At 34.8% G+C, this 14365-nt stretch overlaps 1 protein-coding gene across 2 annotated transcripts in view; it reads left to right on the forward strand.

The window, feature by feature from the left end:
* Nucleotides 1-14365, forward strand: part of LOC149531198 (Cyclophilin-like peptidyl-prolyl cis-trans isomerase family protein) — an 87006-nt gene that overhangs the window by 51634 nt on the left and 21007 nt on the right. For both annotated transcript variants that reach the window (XM_089808742.1, XM_089808743.1), the window contains exons 4-5: nt 3046-3069; nt 3212-3394. In XM_089808742.1, coding sequence (XP_089664868.1) covers nt 3046-3069; nt 3212-3394 — 207 coding nt within the window. The remainder of the gene's footprint in view (nt 1-3045; nt 3070-3211; nt 3395-14365) is intronic.

Genomic DNA, 14365 nt, shown 5'->3' on the forward strand with positions numbered 1-14365 from the left:
GCTTATGTTCTTGTGCTGTGATATCATTTGAGTCGCAGACATGTCCTCATCGTCAAATTCCAAACACAAGGATGATGTGAGCATAAATGAAATTCCAATATCCTATGCATCCGACATAGTGATATCAAATATTGGTTCGAAGGACTACACAGATTCAGACGACATAATACATGAAGACTATGAACTAGACAAAGGAGATGTTGGTCAGATGCTTTTGCCGAAGCCACATTGGAGTCACATGAAGCCATTTCAAGTTCAATATAGGATCGTACGCTTGTTTTCCAACCTTAGACATATTTTCTAAACAAGAGTCCAGTGATCCGTGCATCATGAATATCTTCAAGACTTCAAAGAAATGCCCACCCGATGGGAAATGTTGCCGTATGCCTTGAGATGTCCTTCAGAATATCCTGAAATTGTAGGAGTCAGAAGCACATAAGGAAATCGATGGAGGTTCAATGAAATTATTAAATTAATAATAATTAAATATCTACGCAGAAGAAGAAGTCCTCCCACATCGCACAACTTAGAAAGTATAGATGAGTATAATCATCCTGCATTTCTTCAAAGCCTTCCAAAAGAATGAAAGTCAATGAACAAACACATCCAATGCACTCGAGACATTGTGGAGAGTTTATACTTGACAGGATTGGTAATGAAATTTCATCGAAGTGGAGCATGGTTCATGTAATTTGAATCCCGACAGAACCAGGAGCTAGTGTGTGTTTTGTATATTTGCAAATCAAATCTCAAGAAACCCATATTCTAGATTCCTCGTTGAAATCTTTAGCCGGCAGTCCTGCAGTGGTAATGGTTCCATCGATGGAGTTCACTACACAATGCATTTGTGCAAATAGAGAAAGCTTTGATGCAGACAATATAAGAAGCAACCAATACACACGAGCAACTGTGAAGCTTGAGCAAGTGATTGAACGTGTGAAGAGTTTCAGCGGAGAGTCTGAGAAGAATTTGAAGTGATTATGTACGGGATGTCCAATATTTAGTCGGGAGAGATCGAACCTTGATTCATTATTTTCCAATTTTCATTTGATAGCGTATAACATCTTCGCTAAAATGGATAAAATAGTTATTATTAAATTGTTATAGTATCCGGCTAACAAAGCCGATAAGTTTCTATCTAGGTGTGATTCAAGTTATTTGTTAAAATATGTGAAAGGAAATGACTTTTCATTTGAAAAGTAACATCTACCCTTATACGTAAGTATAAATAAGGGTCAGATATTTGGAAAGAAGCCTTATTCAAAAGACATATTCCGAGAAGTATTTATAAAAAGAGATATATTTTTGTGCAGAGGGATGAGGAGTTTTAATATGGCTTTGTAATATAAAATTTCAAATTATATTTTAATGATTTATAAAAGTCTTTTGTTTGTATTTGAGACATGGAGAATTAAACTGTAGTTGATTCGTCGTTTATAATCATTTTAAAAAATTCTGCAAACAATTATGTCAGATAAGTGGACAAGGTCATCTATGGCATTTTAAACTTGATCATTGCAAATATTGTGAAATATTTAAATGTTTTTGAATCTGTGTCCAGTTTGTCTCCCCAACCTTAGGAGTTAAAGCACACTCTGGACTAGTTTAGAATTGTGTATATATATTTGATCCATTGCATCTTGATTATTAAACTGTTTATAGTTTATGTGCATAGAACATTATAGAGTTGTACATTATAATCTTCATTGTAGTTGACTCTGTTGCCTGAATAAGTAGAGGCATTGGTCTTTTTATTATTGAAGTCAGAAAATCTATAATTTCCTTCTTACAAGCATCAAATCCATTATTTACAAATTTTATACAAAACATCCAATTCAAACATTTAGCATTCAATCATTTAATGCACTCAAAATTCAATCTCCATATTAATCGAGTTCAAAGACCTTGCCACCCAGAGAACTTAATAGAGCTTAAATTCGCTATAAAAAAGCCTTGAACTAAGCAGTCAATGTTTGAGGTGAAGGTTTATCGCCTAGGTGTAGTGAAGCCAAAAGTGCAGGGGAATCAAAGTGATTCTCGTTCGTTGGCCAGAATTAATTACGGAATCCTATTGGAGAAGTGGCAAGCTCTTGGATTTTCAATCTACGGTTTTGGGAACCAACAAAATGTTTAGTGTTTTTCTTGTATTATGAACTAACCGGGTAGCTCATGGTCGTCCAACGTACAATCTTGCTTGTCTAGCCATTTTCCTTTAGCCACAGTGGTTCACGACTCGTACCTATTCGCCCAGTGATGGTGTTGCCCCCTGTGCTTAATTCCTTTTTGGCAATCCTTCCCCCCCTTCAATGTGGTCCTGCAAGGAATTCTCCATGATTATATCATATTCCTCAATATAATCACATTTACCATAACAAGTTATTATTCAAAAACCATCATTTCATTCCCCATGACGAATAACCAAGTTTCCAAGATTTCAAGATAACAATATAATAGCATCATAACGATTAACTAACATGTCTTCTTCATATGAAATTATAACAATTAAACATCTTATTATTATACATGTTCATAATGAATTTACTTGTCAACTAGCTTCACATGAAACCTCAATGGCTATATGAACATTTTTTAAATTTGAGTAAAAAATTGGGATGTAACACAAGACCACCTTATTAACAAAGAGTGCCAATTATGGTTTGAGTTTGATCCTTTGCATAACTCGTAAAGAAAACTTGTTGAGATGGCATGAACTGGAACTAGGGCATGACAACAATAGTCGACTTTCATGATTTTGATTCTCTGTGCATTCATCCAATGCCCCATACAAGCAACTCCTATTTATGAAGGCACTATTAAAATTGTGAGCTTAATGAAAATACTCAATGAGATTACATTCAATTGCATTTTATGACTTTAGACAACATGGTTGAAACTTGGATGGTTTTTCTTTCACTTTTGTTATCGGAGTGGGATGATGAGGTGAGGGGAATGTCATGTTTCTCTGGCTTTATCCAATTCAATTATACTAGTCTGGTTCTTGTAGAAAGAGCTGCTCATGTCTGATGTTTTCTCATTTTGTTGCAGAAAACTTCCGGGCGCTCTGCACAGGTAATTATGATTAACTGCATTGGAAACTTTTTTTCATTGTTGATTTCACATTAATAGTCACTGAGTAATTGAGTCATTTGACAGAAAGAAAAGTTATTTTTGACCTTTCAGAAACTTAAGCACAGGATGTCATATATTTCAGGGGAGAAAGGTAAAGGAACGGTTGCCAAGGATTTGCATTACAAGGGCACACCCTTCCATCGCATCATTCCAGGTTTCATGATTCAGGGTGGAGATACTGTGTATGGAGATGGTAGGGGCGGCGAGTCAATTTATGGAGTCACTTTCCCTGATGAAAATTTTAAATTAAAGCATTCAAGTGCAGGTAGGCATGATTTCTATCTCTTTGTGCTGCTTTACTCAACTGTAATTTACAAATTTAAGGCATACATCACCTCTTCTTGCATCCATACTATGGCCACTTATGTTAGCCTTGATATTGTCATTGATGTCCACAGTGTTGTGTTCTTTACTCTTTGCCTCCTGTTACAAGGAAAAATTGTCAGAGATCTTTTCTACTTAAATGGTAATGTCGGTCACAAAAATATCAGGAAATAATAATGGATTTTACCTTGGATCTGAATGCATTTATCTCTTCAATATACTATCTATTTGTGTGATAGAAATTTAAGCTTGTGTTTGATTTTCATCTCTTCTCATTATTTGCAGTATGGTGTCCTGACTAGGTTTTTGAAGATTGTATGACTGGTTGTTACTTAGTTACAGCTGCTCATTCAACCGAAGTATAACTATTTGTTGTGATCACAAAATTAAAACATTCAATGCATTCTTTTGGCGAAAGAATGAACAAAGAATAGTCTTTGACAGTTACAACTTTGTAAGTTAGTTGAAAAGTCTCCATCAACAAGCAAGGATCATATAATATGTTTCTGAAAGCGAAGTATGTGTGTAGAAGACATATTTCATAAGGCACTGAAGAAGTTATAGTAATACATTTCACGTGAAGAAGAAAGCTATGTTTCTTTCAAGAATTTCCTTAGTCTTCAATAAAGTCTCTGCTTCTATATTATAGTGCTGATAGCACAGACATTTGTGTGGAAGACGGAGGATTTAACAGGAGTATGTTGTGATACCAATTTGTGGTGATCGAAGGTTCATCTAATCTCAGCAGAGGGGGTAAAATTGCTATGATTTCAAGTTAATTGGTACAGTCTATAAAGTAAATTTATGGAAGCTTTTCTACATTTCTGAACTGTTCTTGGTTACAAATACAAACTTTTGAATGGTTACAACAGTAGTATTCACAGATTTTGAAATTCTGGTTTCTGCACTGATTATCTCCGGGGTTTTATTAGTTGCAGATTGGAAACATCTTAAATGATATCTTAGGACTGCTCTATATTGTGGATGTTAAGAAACAGATCAGAAAGTCTGATACTTATATTAAACAGTAAACTTCATAGTTGATATTTTCAGATTACTGAATTCGTGTTAAGATTGACAAAACTGTAATTCGTATTTTCAGAATACTGAATTGGTGTTCAGTTTGAGAAAGTTGCTAAGTGTAGAGAGTTGGTACTCTCAGAGGAAATTGGAAGATTCCTTGGTTTGGTGCCCTAAAAGGCAATGCATTTCAATTGTGAGGCTAGATTATGAAAGTAGATCGTGGTGGCATTTGGTTTTCCCACATTGGGTTTCCACATAAAAACTTTTGTGTTGTGCTCTTGATGTTGTATCTTTTGGGTTCTGTTGTTGCTCCAAAGTCTGGTCCTTGTTAGATTCGGTCAAAATTCACTGGGAATTCTTGCAGAGGGACTTGGCTGGAATTTTGATGAAATTTGGGCAACTTTGGTTTCTAGCGGAGTAACCCAAACAAAACTTCACATATTTTTGATGGTGTATCTTTTGGGTTCTGTCGTTGCTCCAAAGTCTGGTCCTTGTTAGATTCGGTCAAAAGTCTGGTGCAGAGACCGAAATTGACTGGGAAATCTTGCAGAGGAACTTGGCTGGAATTTTGATGAAATTTGGGTGACTTGGTTTCCAGCAGAGGAACCCGGACAAAACTTCACATATTTTTGAGCTAATTTGGTCCAAAAACACCTTTTGTTGACTTTTTCATTTTTTTTTTCCGCCAAGTCAGGTCTAGTCGACCCTCCAATCTTAAAAGTGACCACTAAAAAAGCCAAAAAGGTTGATTTATATGTTATATGTGCATCTATAATTGAAAAAAAAAAACTTCTTGCATCCATTGCTAAACTGTCTTGTTTGGTTTGCATTGCTTGAGGAGTGTTGATAGGTGATTTTTACATGCTCTAAGCTTGTTTGTGAACTATTCCTATGTGGTTCCAAGTCTGGACAACTCGTCAAGGACATTGAAGAGGAAGACCTCAACAAAAGAGGTAGGGTTTTGTTTATTTTGTTTGTTTTTAAAAGTTTTTTGACTTTTCTTTTACAAAATGGAATGGACTCTCTAGTTTTATTTTCTTTTTCCATTTTGGTTTGTGGCTTTGTGTGTTGTTTGTGGATTCATAGAATGGCAAGTGTTTCTAGCACCAAGAACTCCGGTTCAAAACAAACCAAAGCTCTTCAGTATGAAAATATGTGGAAATGGTTCACCAAATGCTAGGTGAAGGAGGCTTTATTTGGATTTGCAGCCATTGCAAAGAGGCATATAATAGCTCTTATAGTAGAGTGAAAGCACATTTGTGCTTTAATCCTCAAAACCACATTACATTTTGTACATGGAAGCCACGAGTTGATAGGATACTACCTAAACCCTTCTTCCAAACGATATTGTGGACAAATATATTCAAGAGAAAAATCAAGCTGACGAAGTAGTTGGGACTGCACATTCTCATCCTTTGCAAAAGTCTAGAAATAAAACAAAAACATCAATAACATTAGTTTCCACTTCCATTGGACAACTATAGAGGGCCATCCATTCTTGCTTGTTCCTTAAGGATTGGTGACAAGCCATTGGAAATATAATTTAAGAATGAAGCTAGAGACATTGTGGATGAAGACATAGTGAGATGTGTCTATGCAAATGGATTGTCATTTGATGTTGTTTGCTTACCATATCAACAGAAAATGACGAGATCAATTAATGAGGCTCCAAAGGGGTTTAAGGGCCAGAGTAACGAGGAGGTGTGCACCACTTTATTGGATAGACAGGTGATTGATGTAGAGGCTTCCATGCAACCCATCAAGAATTCATGGACCAAAACAAGTGTGAACATAGTATTCAATTGGATGGAAAGATGTGAGAAATCATGCTTTGGTCATTGTTATTGTAGTGTCCACAAGAGGTGCAATGTTTTTGAAAGTTGTGGATTGTGGAGGGGAGGTGAAGGACAGTCCATTCATTGCAAACGTTCTCATCCAAACCATGGAGCAAGTTGGTCCTCACAATGTTGTTTAGGTAATAACCAACAATGCCAAGAATTGTAGGGCTGTTAGGTTATTGGTTGAGGAGCGCTTTGAACATAGTCTTCGGACACCTTGTGTTGTCCACTCACTCAACCTATTGCTGCAAAAAAAATGACAATAAAATTGAGTGGATTCAAAAATTGTATGAATATGCACAGGCAATCCAATGTTTGTCGCAAACCACCATGTGACGCAAGCTATACTTAGACAATTCTCAAAATTGGTGCTCTTGAAGGTAATTTAAGTAATTTAATTTATTATTGTTTTGATTTTAAAATAGGCTACTAAGACCAACTTTGCCTCCAACAACTATTGTTTTGAGACGCCTTGTAAAGGTTAAAGAGGTATTATCTAGGATGGTAATGCTAATTGGAGCATATGGAGGCAATCTAGTAATACTAGGGCAGTTGTCATCAAGACAACTATACTAGATGACTCTTGGTGGGATCTTGCTGAGTACCTCCTTAGGTTTAATGAGCCTATATTAAGCATGATTCAGTACACTGATATGGGTAGGCCTTGCTTGGTTGAGGTATATGATGGCATAGATTCCATGATTGATGATATTAAAAAGATCATATATGAGAAAGAGTAAGATCCTAAAGCAAACTCTCTCAAGGAACTACAAATAATCATGGTAGAGAGATGGAACTTAATGACTACCCCTTTGCATCTTCTTGCCTTTGCAATGAGCTCCAGGTTCTATAGTTAATTGGTCCTCAAGGAGAGTACTGCTAGAGTTTCCCTATACAGAGATACTGGAGTTGCTCGTGGGTACAAAGCAACCCTTTGTAGACTCTATCGCCATCACATATGACCTACAATGATGTCTGAACTCATGAGTTTCGCTAGCTCCGTTGATTGTGGTCTCGCTGCTCTTGAAGACAAGAACAATGCTGATTCTCATAATTGGTGGACTTCCAGGGGAAAATGTACAAGCAACTATAACTTGTTGCCATCAAAATTCTATCACAAGTAAGTTCTTAACTCTTAAGAATTTAATTTCTAAATTCTTGTTGATGAATATTGAATTTATATTTTTAATTTTTTAATTCAAAACTCTTAACTTGCTAATATCAAAATTGAAAATACTGATAGGTTGCTAGTTCATCATCATCCGAAAGGAGCTTGGAGCACATACTCTTTAATCCACTCAATAAAATGCAATCCACTAGATTCCAAGAAGGTAAAAAACTTGGCCTATGTGCATTCAAACTTGAGGCTTGCAACACACAAAGGCAATGCTTACAAAAAAGAGGAGGCATAGGGATGGGATGTTGAACTAGAGTGTGCGAAATGAAAAGATATGATTGCACGCTTCAATGCACTTGCAATTGATGATGATGATTACGAGCTACCTAGGGATGTCAAGGCTGCTCTTTAGGTTGACATTGCTAGTATTGATGCTAGTGGCACCTTTTGTGCTTCTAATTTGCAACAACATAATGTTGATATTTTTTGATTATATTTGATCAATGATGGCTGATTAGTAATATTGACATTATTGTTTTTGGATTGAAACTTTGATGTGGTGGTGTATTTTGGCAATTTGTTATGTCATTGGGACTAAAATGTTAATATAAATGTGGTTTATTTCTCTATGTTGCTTTGATATTAGCATAGTGGTGTATGAACTTATTTGTGGGTGTGTATATTCTTGTACGGACAAACCCAAAATGAGTTTGCAACAAACCCAAAACATTTTTGGATGAGTTTCAAACCCAAATTTTGAACTTGCATTTGTGGCTGAATCCGAACCAGCAACTTAGCATATTAGCAATTTCTGTATTTTCTTTTTAGGTGGATATTTTGGTCATTAATGGTATGATTGACTAATTTGTGCAATTGATGGTATCTTGGAATGTGATTGAGAATGTTCAAATAATAAACAATCCTGTTACTAATAAAAACAATAAAAATATTCAAATGCATTTCAAAGCCGACAAAAATTTTGAGTGACTATTTGCAAAAAGTCTACCTACATGAAACAAATGGACATTGACATATGCATGTGTCCAATTTTCACCATTTATAGAAGCTCTTGGATGCCTCCAATTAAACCAAACACTGCATTGCAAACTCATGATTCATAAATCTTCTCAAAAATAAATTGAATGATACTTGGACTCATTGAATTTATCAAATTTGGAGGTTAATGGATTTTGGTGCTCTATCATCTTTATGCATTGAGGAAACTTTCTATTGGAGGCTGCCAAATTCTGAGGTTGCATATCATCTCTCTCAAATTTGTTAATGACACATGGGGTGTTGTTAGAAGCACTTGATGTAGGGGTTATATGTATTACAACCCCTTTAGAATACAAAAACTTTTGAGAGGAAATGAAATGTATTACGGGAAGACATCAATCGCAAGGTTCCATGGGGACAAGGGTCTTGGGTATTTAGTGTACGGGTACATGTACAAATACTATTAAAATTAAATTTCTCTATTTTTGTTTCTGTCTCTTCCGTAGATTTACTTTTATTGGAAATTTTCACTCTGATTCTATGTTTCCATAGTCTTTCTCTGTTCAACATGGAAACTCTCTTTCTATCTTCAAAATGTTTCTATTTCCTCTCTTTATTCGTTATAGAAACATTCTTGTGTATACCTATACATATAGATCATTTATTATCTTTGTTTAATACCAAATTCATAATTTTACAATAATATGGTACCAGAGCTATTTTTTTCAAAAAATAATAATTTCATTATCGAAATTTTCTGCGCTAGTTTTTGAAAATCTCTAATTTCTTCATGAAATTTTAGACTTATATGATTTTTAAAATCTTTTTGCGTAGGTGTGTTCAAAGATCAATTTGACCTGTGTTTCTATCAAAGCTCGACTAGGGTTTTTCTGCAAATTTTGTAGCCATTTTTCTTTGACACTGGTATTCTTGGTCTAGAACTTGTCATTCATTGTTGGCGTCATTTTTTTCAAAAATTCACACTTCATCTTCAAATTGTAGTTTTTTTGAGGTTGCGGTTTGTTTCTAGCACCTATGTTTGCTTCTATTCCTTTGCAATAAATGCACTTTACTTGCTTCTTTCGTGATTTCTCAGTTCATTTATTTCCTATTGACATTTTTCTCTCTTCCAGATGTTGTTGCATTGCGCTCATGTTTTCTGTAATTTTCGACCCAAATAATGGTTGTTTCTTCTCTTTTGGCATCGTCAAGGGTTTCTAAAAACTTCCTGTCTTTGATCTATGGCCAAAAGTTTTTTTCCACCATTTTTTTTACATCTAAATCTGCAATTTTTTGGGTTTTTTCAGAAATAGCTAGGGTTTCTTTCGAAACTCTTAGGTTCTTTGGCATTTTGAAAAATGTAGATTCATGGTGAGTTTTTCAAGATCTCATCTTGGTCATCATAAGTGTATTCTGGGTGCCTCAATTTTTGAGCCAGTGGATTCAAAAGTTGACAATAGATTCCTTCTAGGTTTTTCGAGCTCTCTTCTGGGCGTCTATTCTTTTTTTTTTCTGGGTCTTTCGTCAATCTGCCTGAAAGTTTGTTCCTTTTTAGATATTCACTTTTTTTGCATTGCAAAACGTGTCGTACATCTCTTACTAATGTTCTATTGGAAGGCAGTCATCGATTCAATGTACAGAACTACGACACTTGGAGGCAAAGAATGATGATATTCAAGTACCGTCGCCTTGAGGTGATTGTTTTTGGTACCGAGTCTCATCCTACCATAGTCAATGCTACTCAAGAGAAGTTTGATGAGCTTAACCATGAAGTTGTTACACTCATTAAGCATTCAGTTACTATTGATTAGTTGTTTCAAGTGTCGTCCGACAAGACAATCAGAGAGATCTGGACTATGTTGAAGGATCTTCACGAGCGCATGTCCTTATAGGAACATCTTTTGAAGATTAAGGACATAGAGATCAGCTTGCGACGATTGGTCGTACAATGGAGGAAGAGGATATGGTAGTCATTACTCTGAAAACTCTTCCAACATCCCATGAGCACTTCATTGAGATGCTCAACATTGCTGCAACTAATGTTGACCTCAAGTTTTCAGATTTGTGCACCAAACTTGTGCAATAGGACAATTGGAAACAATATTTTGGTAGCAGTACTCCTTTATCCTCTTCTGAGCAAGCATTTATAGCCCAATCCTTCCACAAGGATAAAAGTCCATCTCAGTCATGAACTCACTCTTAGAATAGCTCCAAGAAGTAGTACAACCGGTGTGAACTATTGCCACAAATTTGGTCACGTGATTCCATATTCCAAGACCTGCACTTGTTTTTGACCAACATAAGTAGGGAGGGTCTTAACCACATGCCAATATTGTAGAACATGCAGAGCTCATTGATCAGCATTAGTCTGCCTTTTACACCTTTTGAGGATTCACTTGCAGATTTTTGTTTTGAAGCTAGATTGACCATATTAAGGGAGGGTATTAGAGTTAAATATTTCTATTTTTGTTTCTCTCTCTTTCGTAGATTTACTTCTATTTCTAATGGTCACTCCTCTTTTATGTTTCAATAGTCTCTTTGTTCAATATGGAATCTCTCTCTCTCTCTCTCTCTCTCTCTCTCTCTCTCGTGTATACTTGTTTATATAGATCATTTATGATTTGTGTTTAATAACACATTCATAATAAATACAACTATTTTTCAAAATAGGGGACGGGGGTACTTGGGCACGTCAATTTTTTTAGTATAATTTAATATTTATAGAAAATCTGAAAATATGAGTCAACAAGAACGGTAATTAAGTTTGCAGATGTAATGTATTGATTTCAGTTGCAGATTTGCAATATGTTTGTAATAAAAATATATGCTAAATGTTTAGATTCATTACAGAGAAGGCAGACTTTTAACATGAACAAGGAGATCATAAATCATTTAACAATGACATATTGCAAATGATAAACTTCTGACTTGAACATCGATAAAGTTTACTATTAATTAGTAATTTATCAAAGTTTGAAACTGATTGCATGTTGAATTAAGCTTGATAAACAATAAGTTGACACAAACAAATTATTGGAACAAAAATCAGAAATCTTAATCAAGGTCCTTAGCTATGATGCTCTCAACTGAGTACCCAGAACTTGGGTATGTGGGTGTGTGTTCTAGGGATGTTGGTACACATACCCATGCAACATAGGATTTATGCGTGGGTTACACTAGAAGTTTGATGAGCATATTCTGTAGTAAATGGGAATCAGAAGGGGAATTTTGTTCACATGGATGTAGGGGCTGATTTCCATTATTAGAAGTGAAAAGCAAGAGTTAATAGCTCTCCTGTTTCTTTAGTGTGAATGATCATCTATCTATGAACTACCGAGAAACATCAGTTTCAGGCTGTCCTCTAATTAATTGGAGTCACTTCTCAAATTATATATTGTGCCTACTAATGTATTGATAAAATGAAAATCTGTACTACCGTGTGCATTATTTCTCGATACCTACTGTGTTACAGCCTCTAGTAGGTCTTCACTTTAGAAAGTTGGTTTCAGTGCAATCAACTGTATACTTCTATCATGCCCCAAGCCAAAAGAGCGACAAAATATACGAAGTATAATTTAGAAGGGATAACACCATGTATATTATATTTTGATATCTTATCATGCTGACAACATTCTTTGTATTATAAATACTTGTAATCTTGTTTCTTTGTGATATCCTAACTTTAATAGGATTCAATAATAAGTAATTATTAAAATAATATAAAAGAATAAAATATAATTGTTAGTAAAGCACTTCATCTCGATCAAAAGCACTTTATCATATAATAATTTTGGCAAAGATTTAGGATTTTGTTCCGGATTCTTTCCCTAATGAGCCCATGAATCCGGTTGATAATAATTATTTAACATATAGTGGGTTGCCCACTTTTACCTCAAAAAAATATAATCATATTGTGAGTAAATAATAATTATAACTATAGTTATGTCTTGATGGTATAATAAAAATATATCATACAATAACAATGTATGGTAATACTAATGTATTAATCATAAATAATAATAATATATTAATGAGATATTCTAGAATATTAAATTAGTAATTTATTATAGTTATAAAATAATTATTAAAATAAGTTCCAAAGTGCATGACCAAAGTGCATGACCATTGGGAATATTAGATATTTAATAGGAGGGAGAAACAAGAAGATGGGAGGCAATGGGAAATATTTTTAATTCTTCTGCAAAATGCCAAAGATCTGATTTGGGATCATCACAACTGGTATCAGAGCAAACATTCTGCTAGCCTGTGAATATAATTGTATAAGTATCAGAACAAAGACATTAACATTTGGATTGCAGTACAAGATCAAACAAAGGATAGAATCCGCAATAGTCATTAACCCAATTCACTAGCAAACACACTAATCATAATCAATTACGGGATGCCTACATACGCTCAATTACTGAATATGCCTTTTGCTGTATCAACAACTCTTCTCTTTCAAATGTTTCTGTTATGCAGTCAATTCTCAGTTTCTCGCAGCAATTGATTGGCCTTCTATTGTACAATGTATGGGATTTGGATAGATTCAGGATGTATAACGATCTTCATTGGAGTGACATATGTCATGTCTGTTGAGGTGAACAAATATGAGCAGATGATTCCTCAGCGAAGGAAATAATGAGCAATGCCATCTTTACTACTTGTGGTCCTTTATTATTTATCACATATCCATTTGTATTACACCAGAAAAAAATTCATTGTATTCCGGAAAATCTCAGCGATATCTCAGAAGGCATTCAAAGAAAAACCACTCTCTTGATGTGCATTGCAATCTCCATGCATCACAAAAATATATTAGATAAGAAATAATTCAATCAGATCTTAATATTTAATCTCCATCACTCCATTTCGCTATCAGTAAATAAGAAGACCACGTCTATATTATGACAAGAAATAAATGCAGTCATCATGGCATCGAAATGAAATAAGAAACAAGAACTACAAACCAACATTGTGAACCAGGACGTTACAACAATAACAAGGAACACAATCCTCTAGTGAACAAATTTCTACAACTAATTACTTTACATTTTCATCTGAGGTTCAAGCTCCTGTATGAAGACTCTTACAATTGTCACCTACAAATTACTGGGCCAGCTCGATACCTATTAAGAACATCTATAATGATTAGTCCTGAGGGCATAATACCATCACAACACTCATTTGTAGTACGCAATAATCATAATTATTTGAATGGAAATTTATGAGCAACTAAAATACAGTTCTAGTAATCACATTTAACTATTAATTTAATATCTATGGATTAAAGCAATAAAAGTTAGAGTTTGATATCTAGAGATTCTACGAAGTAATTGGGCGTTAAGAAAGAAGACTACATCAGAGAGGATCGAAGTACTCTGTTAGATCTCTATGAAGATCTTGAAGCATACTTGAGCCATTTGACATGATGAGGAAGCAAAAATGTTGCAAAGAATTCTTTGTACAAATACTCCAAAAAGATGCACCGTGTCATATAATTAAAAATAGATGAAAAAAAAAGAATTGCGACCCTTTTTAATGGCCTCTACATGTTGTAAACGGGAACGAGAAGACTTAAAATGAGCATTTATTTATACACCAAGGTTTTGATTAGATATAATAATTGCGGGTACAAAATATGCAAAGCAAGTTGTTTGAAACGCACTGAAAAACAAAATTTAACCACTTTCTACTGCAACAGCTATCCATGTGGACGTCTTATAGTAGGATATAATAGAGAGATAAGGAGAAAGTAGCGAATAAGGATGATGTGGAGTAGGGAGGAAAGACATTATAAAAGAAAGCAAATAAAAACATTTAAAAGAATCTATAAAAGGGAAAAACTAGAAGGGAGAAAAATACAGAGGCTGTTATGACCAACAAGCCCATTCGTAACATGCTATCAATGGACCGCTTAGGTGGAAAGGAGGTGTGA

The sequence above is a fragment of the Cupressus sempervirens genome, chromosome 11 (assembly GCF_028749045.1).
Source record: "Cupressus sempervirens isolate cs-2001-9-10 chromosome 11, ASM2874904v1, whole genome shotgun sequence".
Taxonomy (NCBI): domain Eukaryota; kingdom Viridiplantae; phylum Streptophyta; class Pinopsida; order Cupressales; family Cupressaceae; genus Cupressus; species Cupressus sempervirens.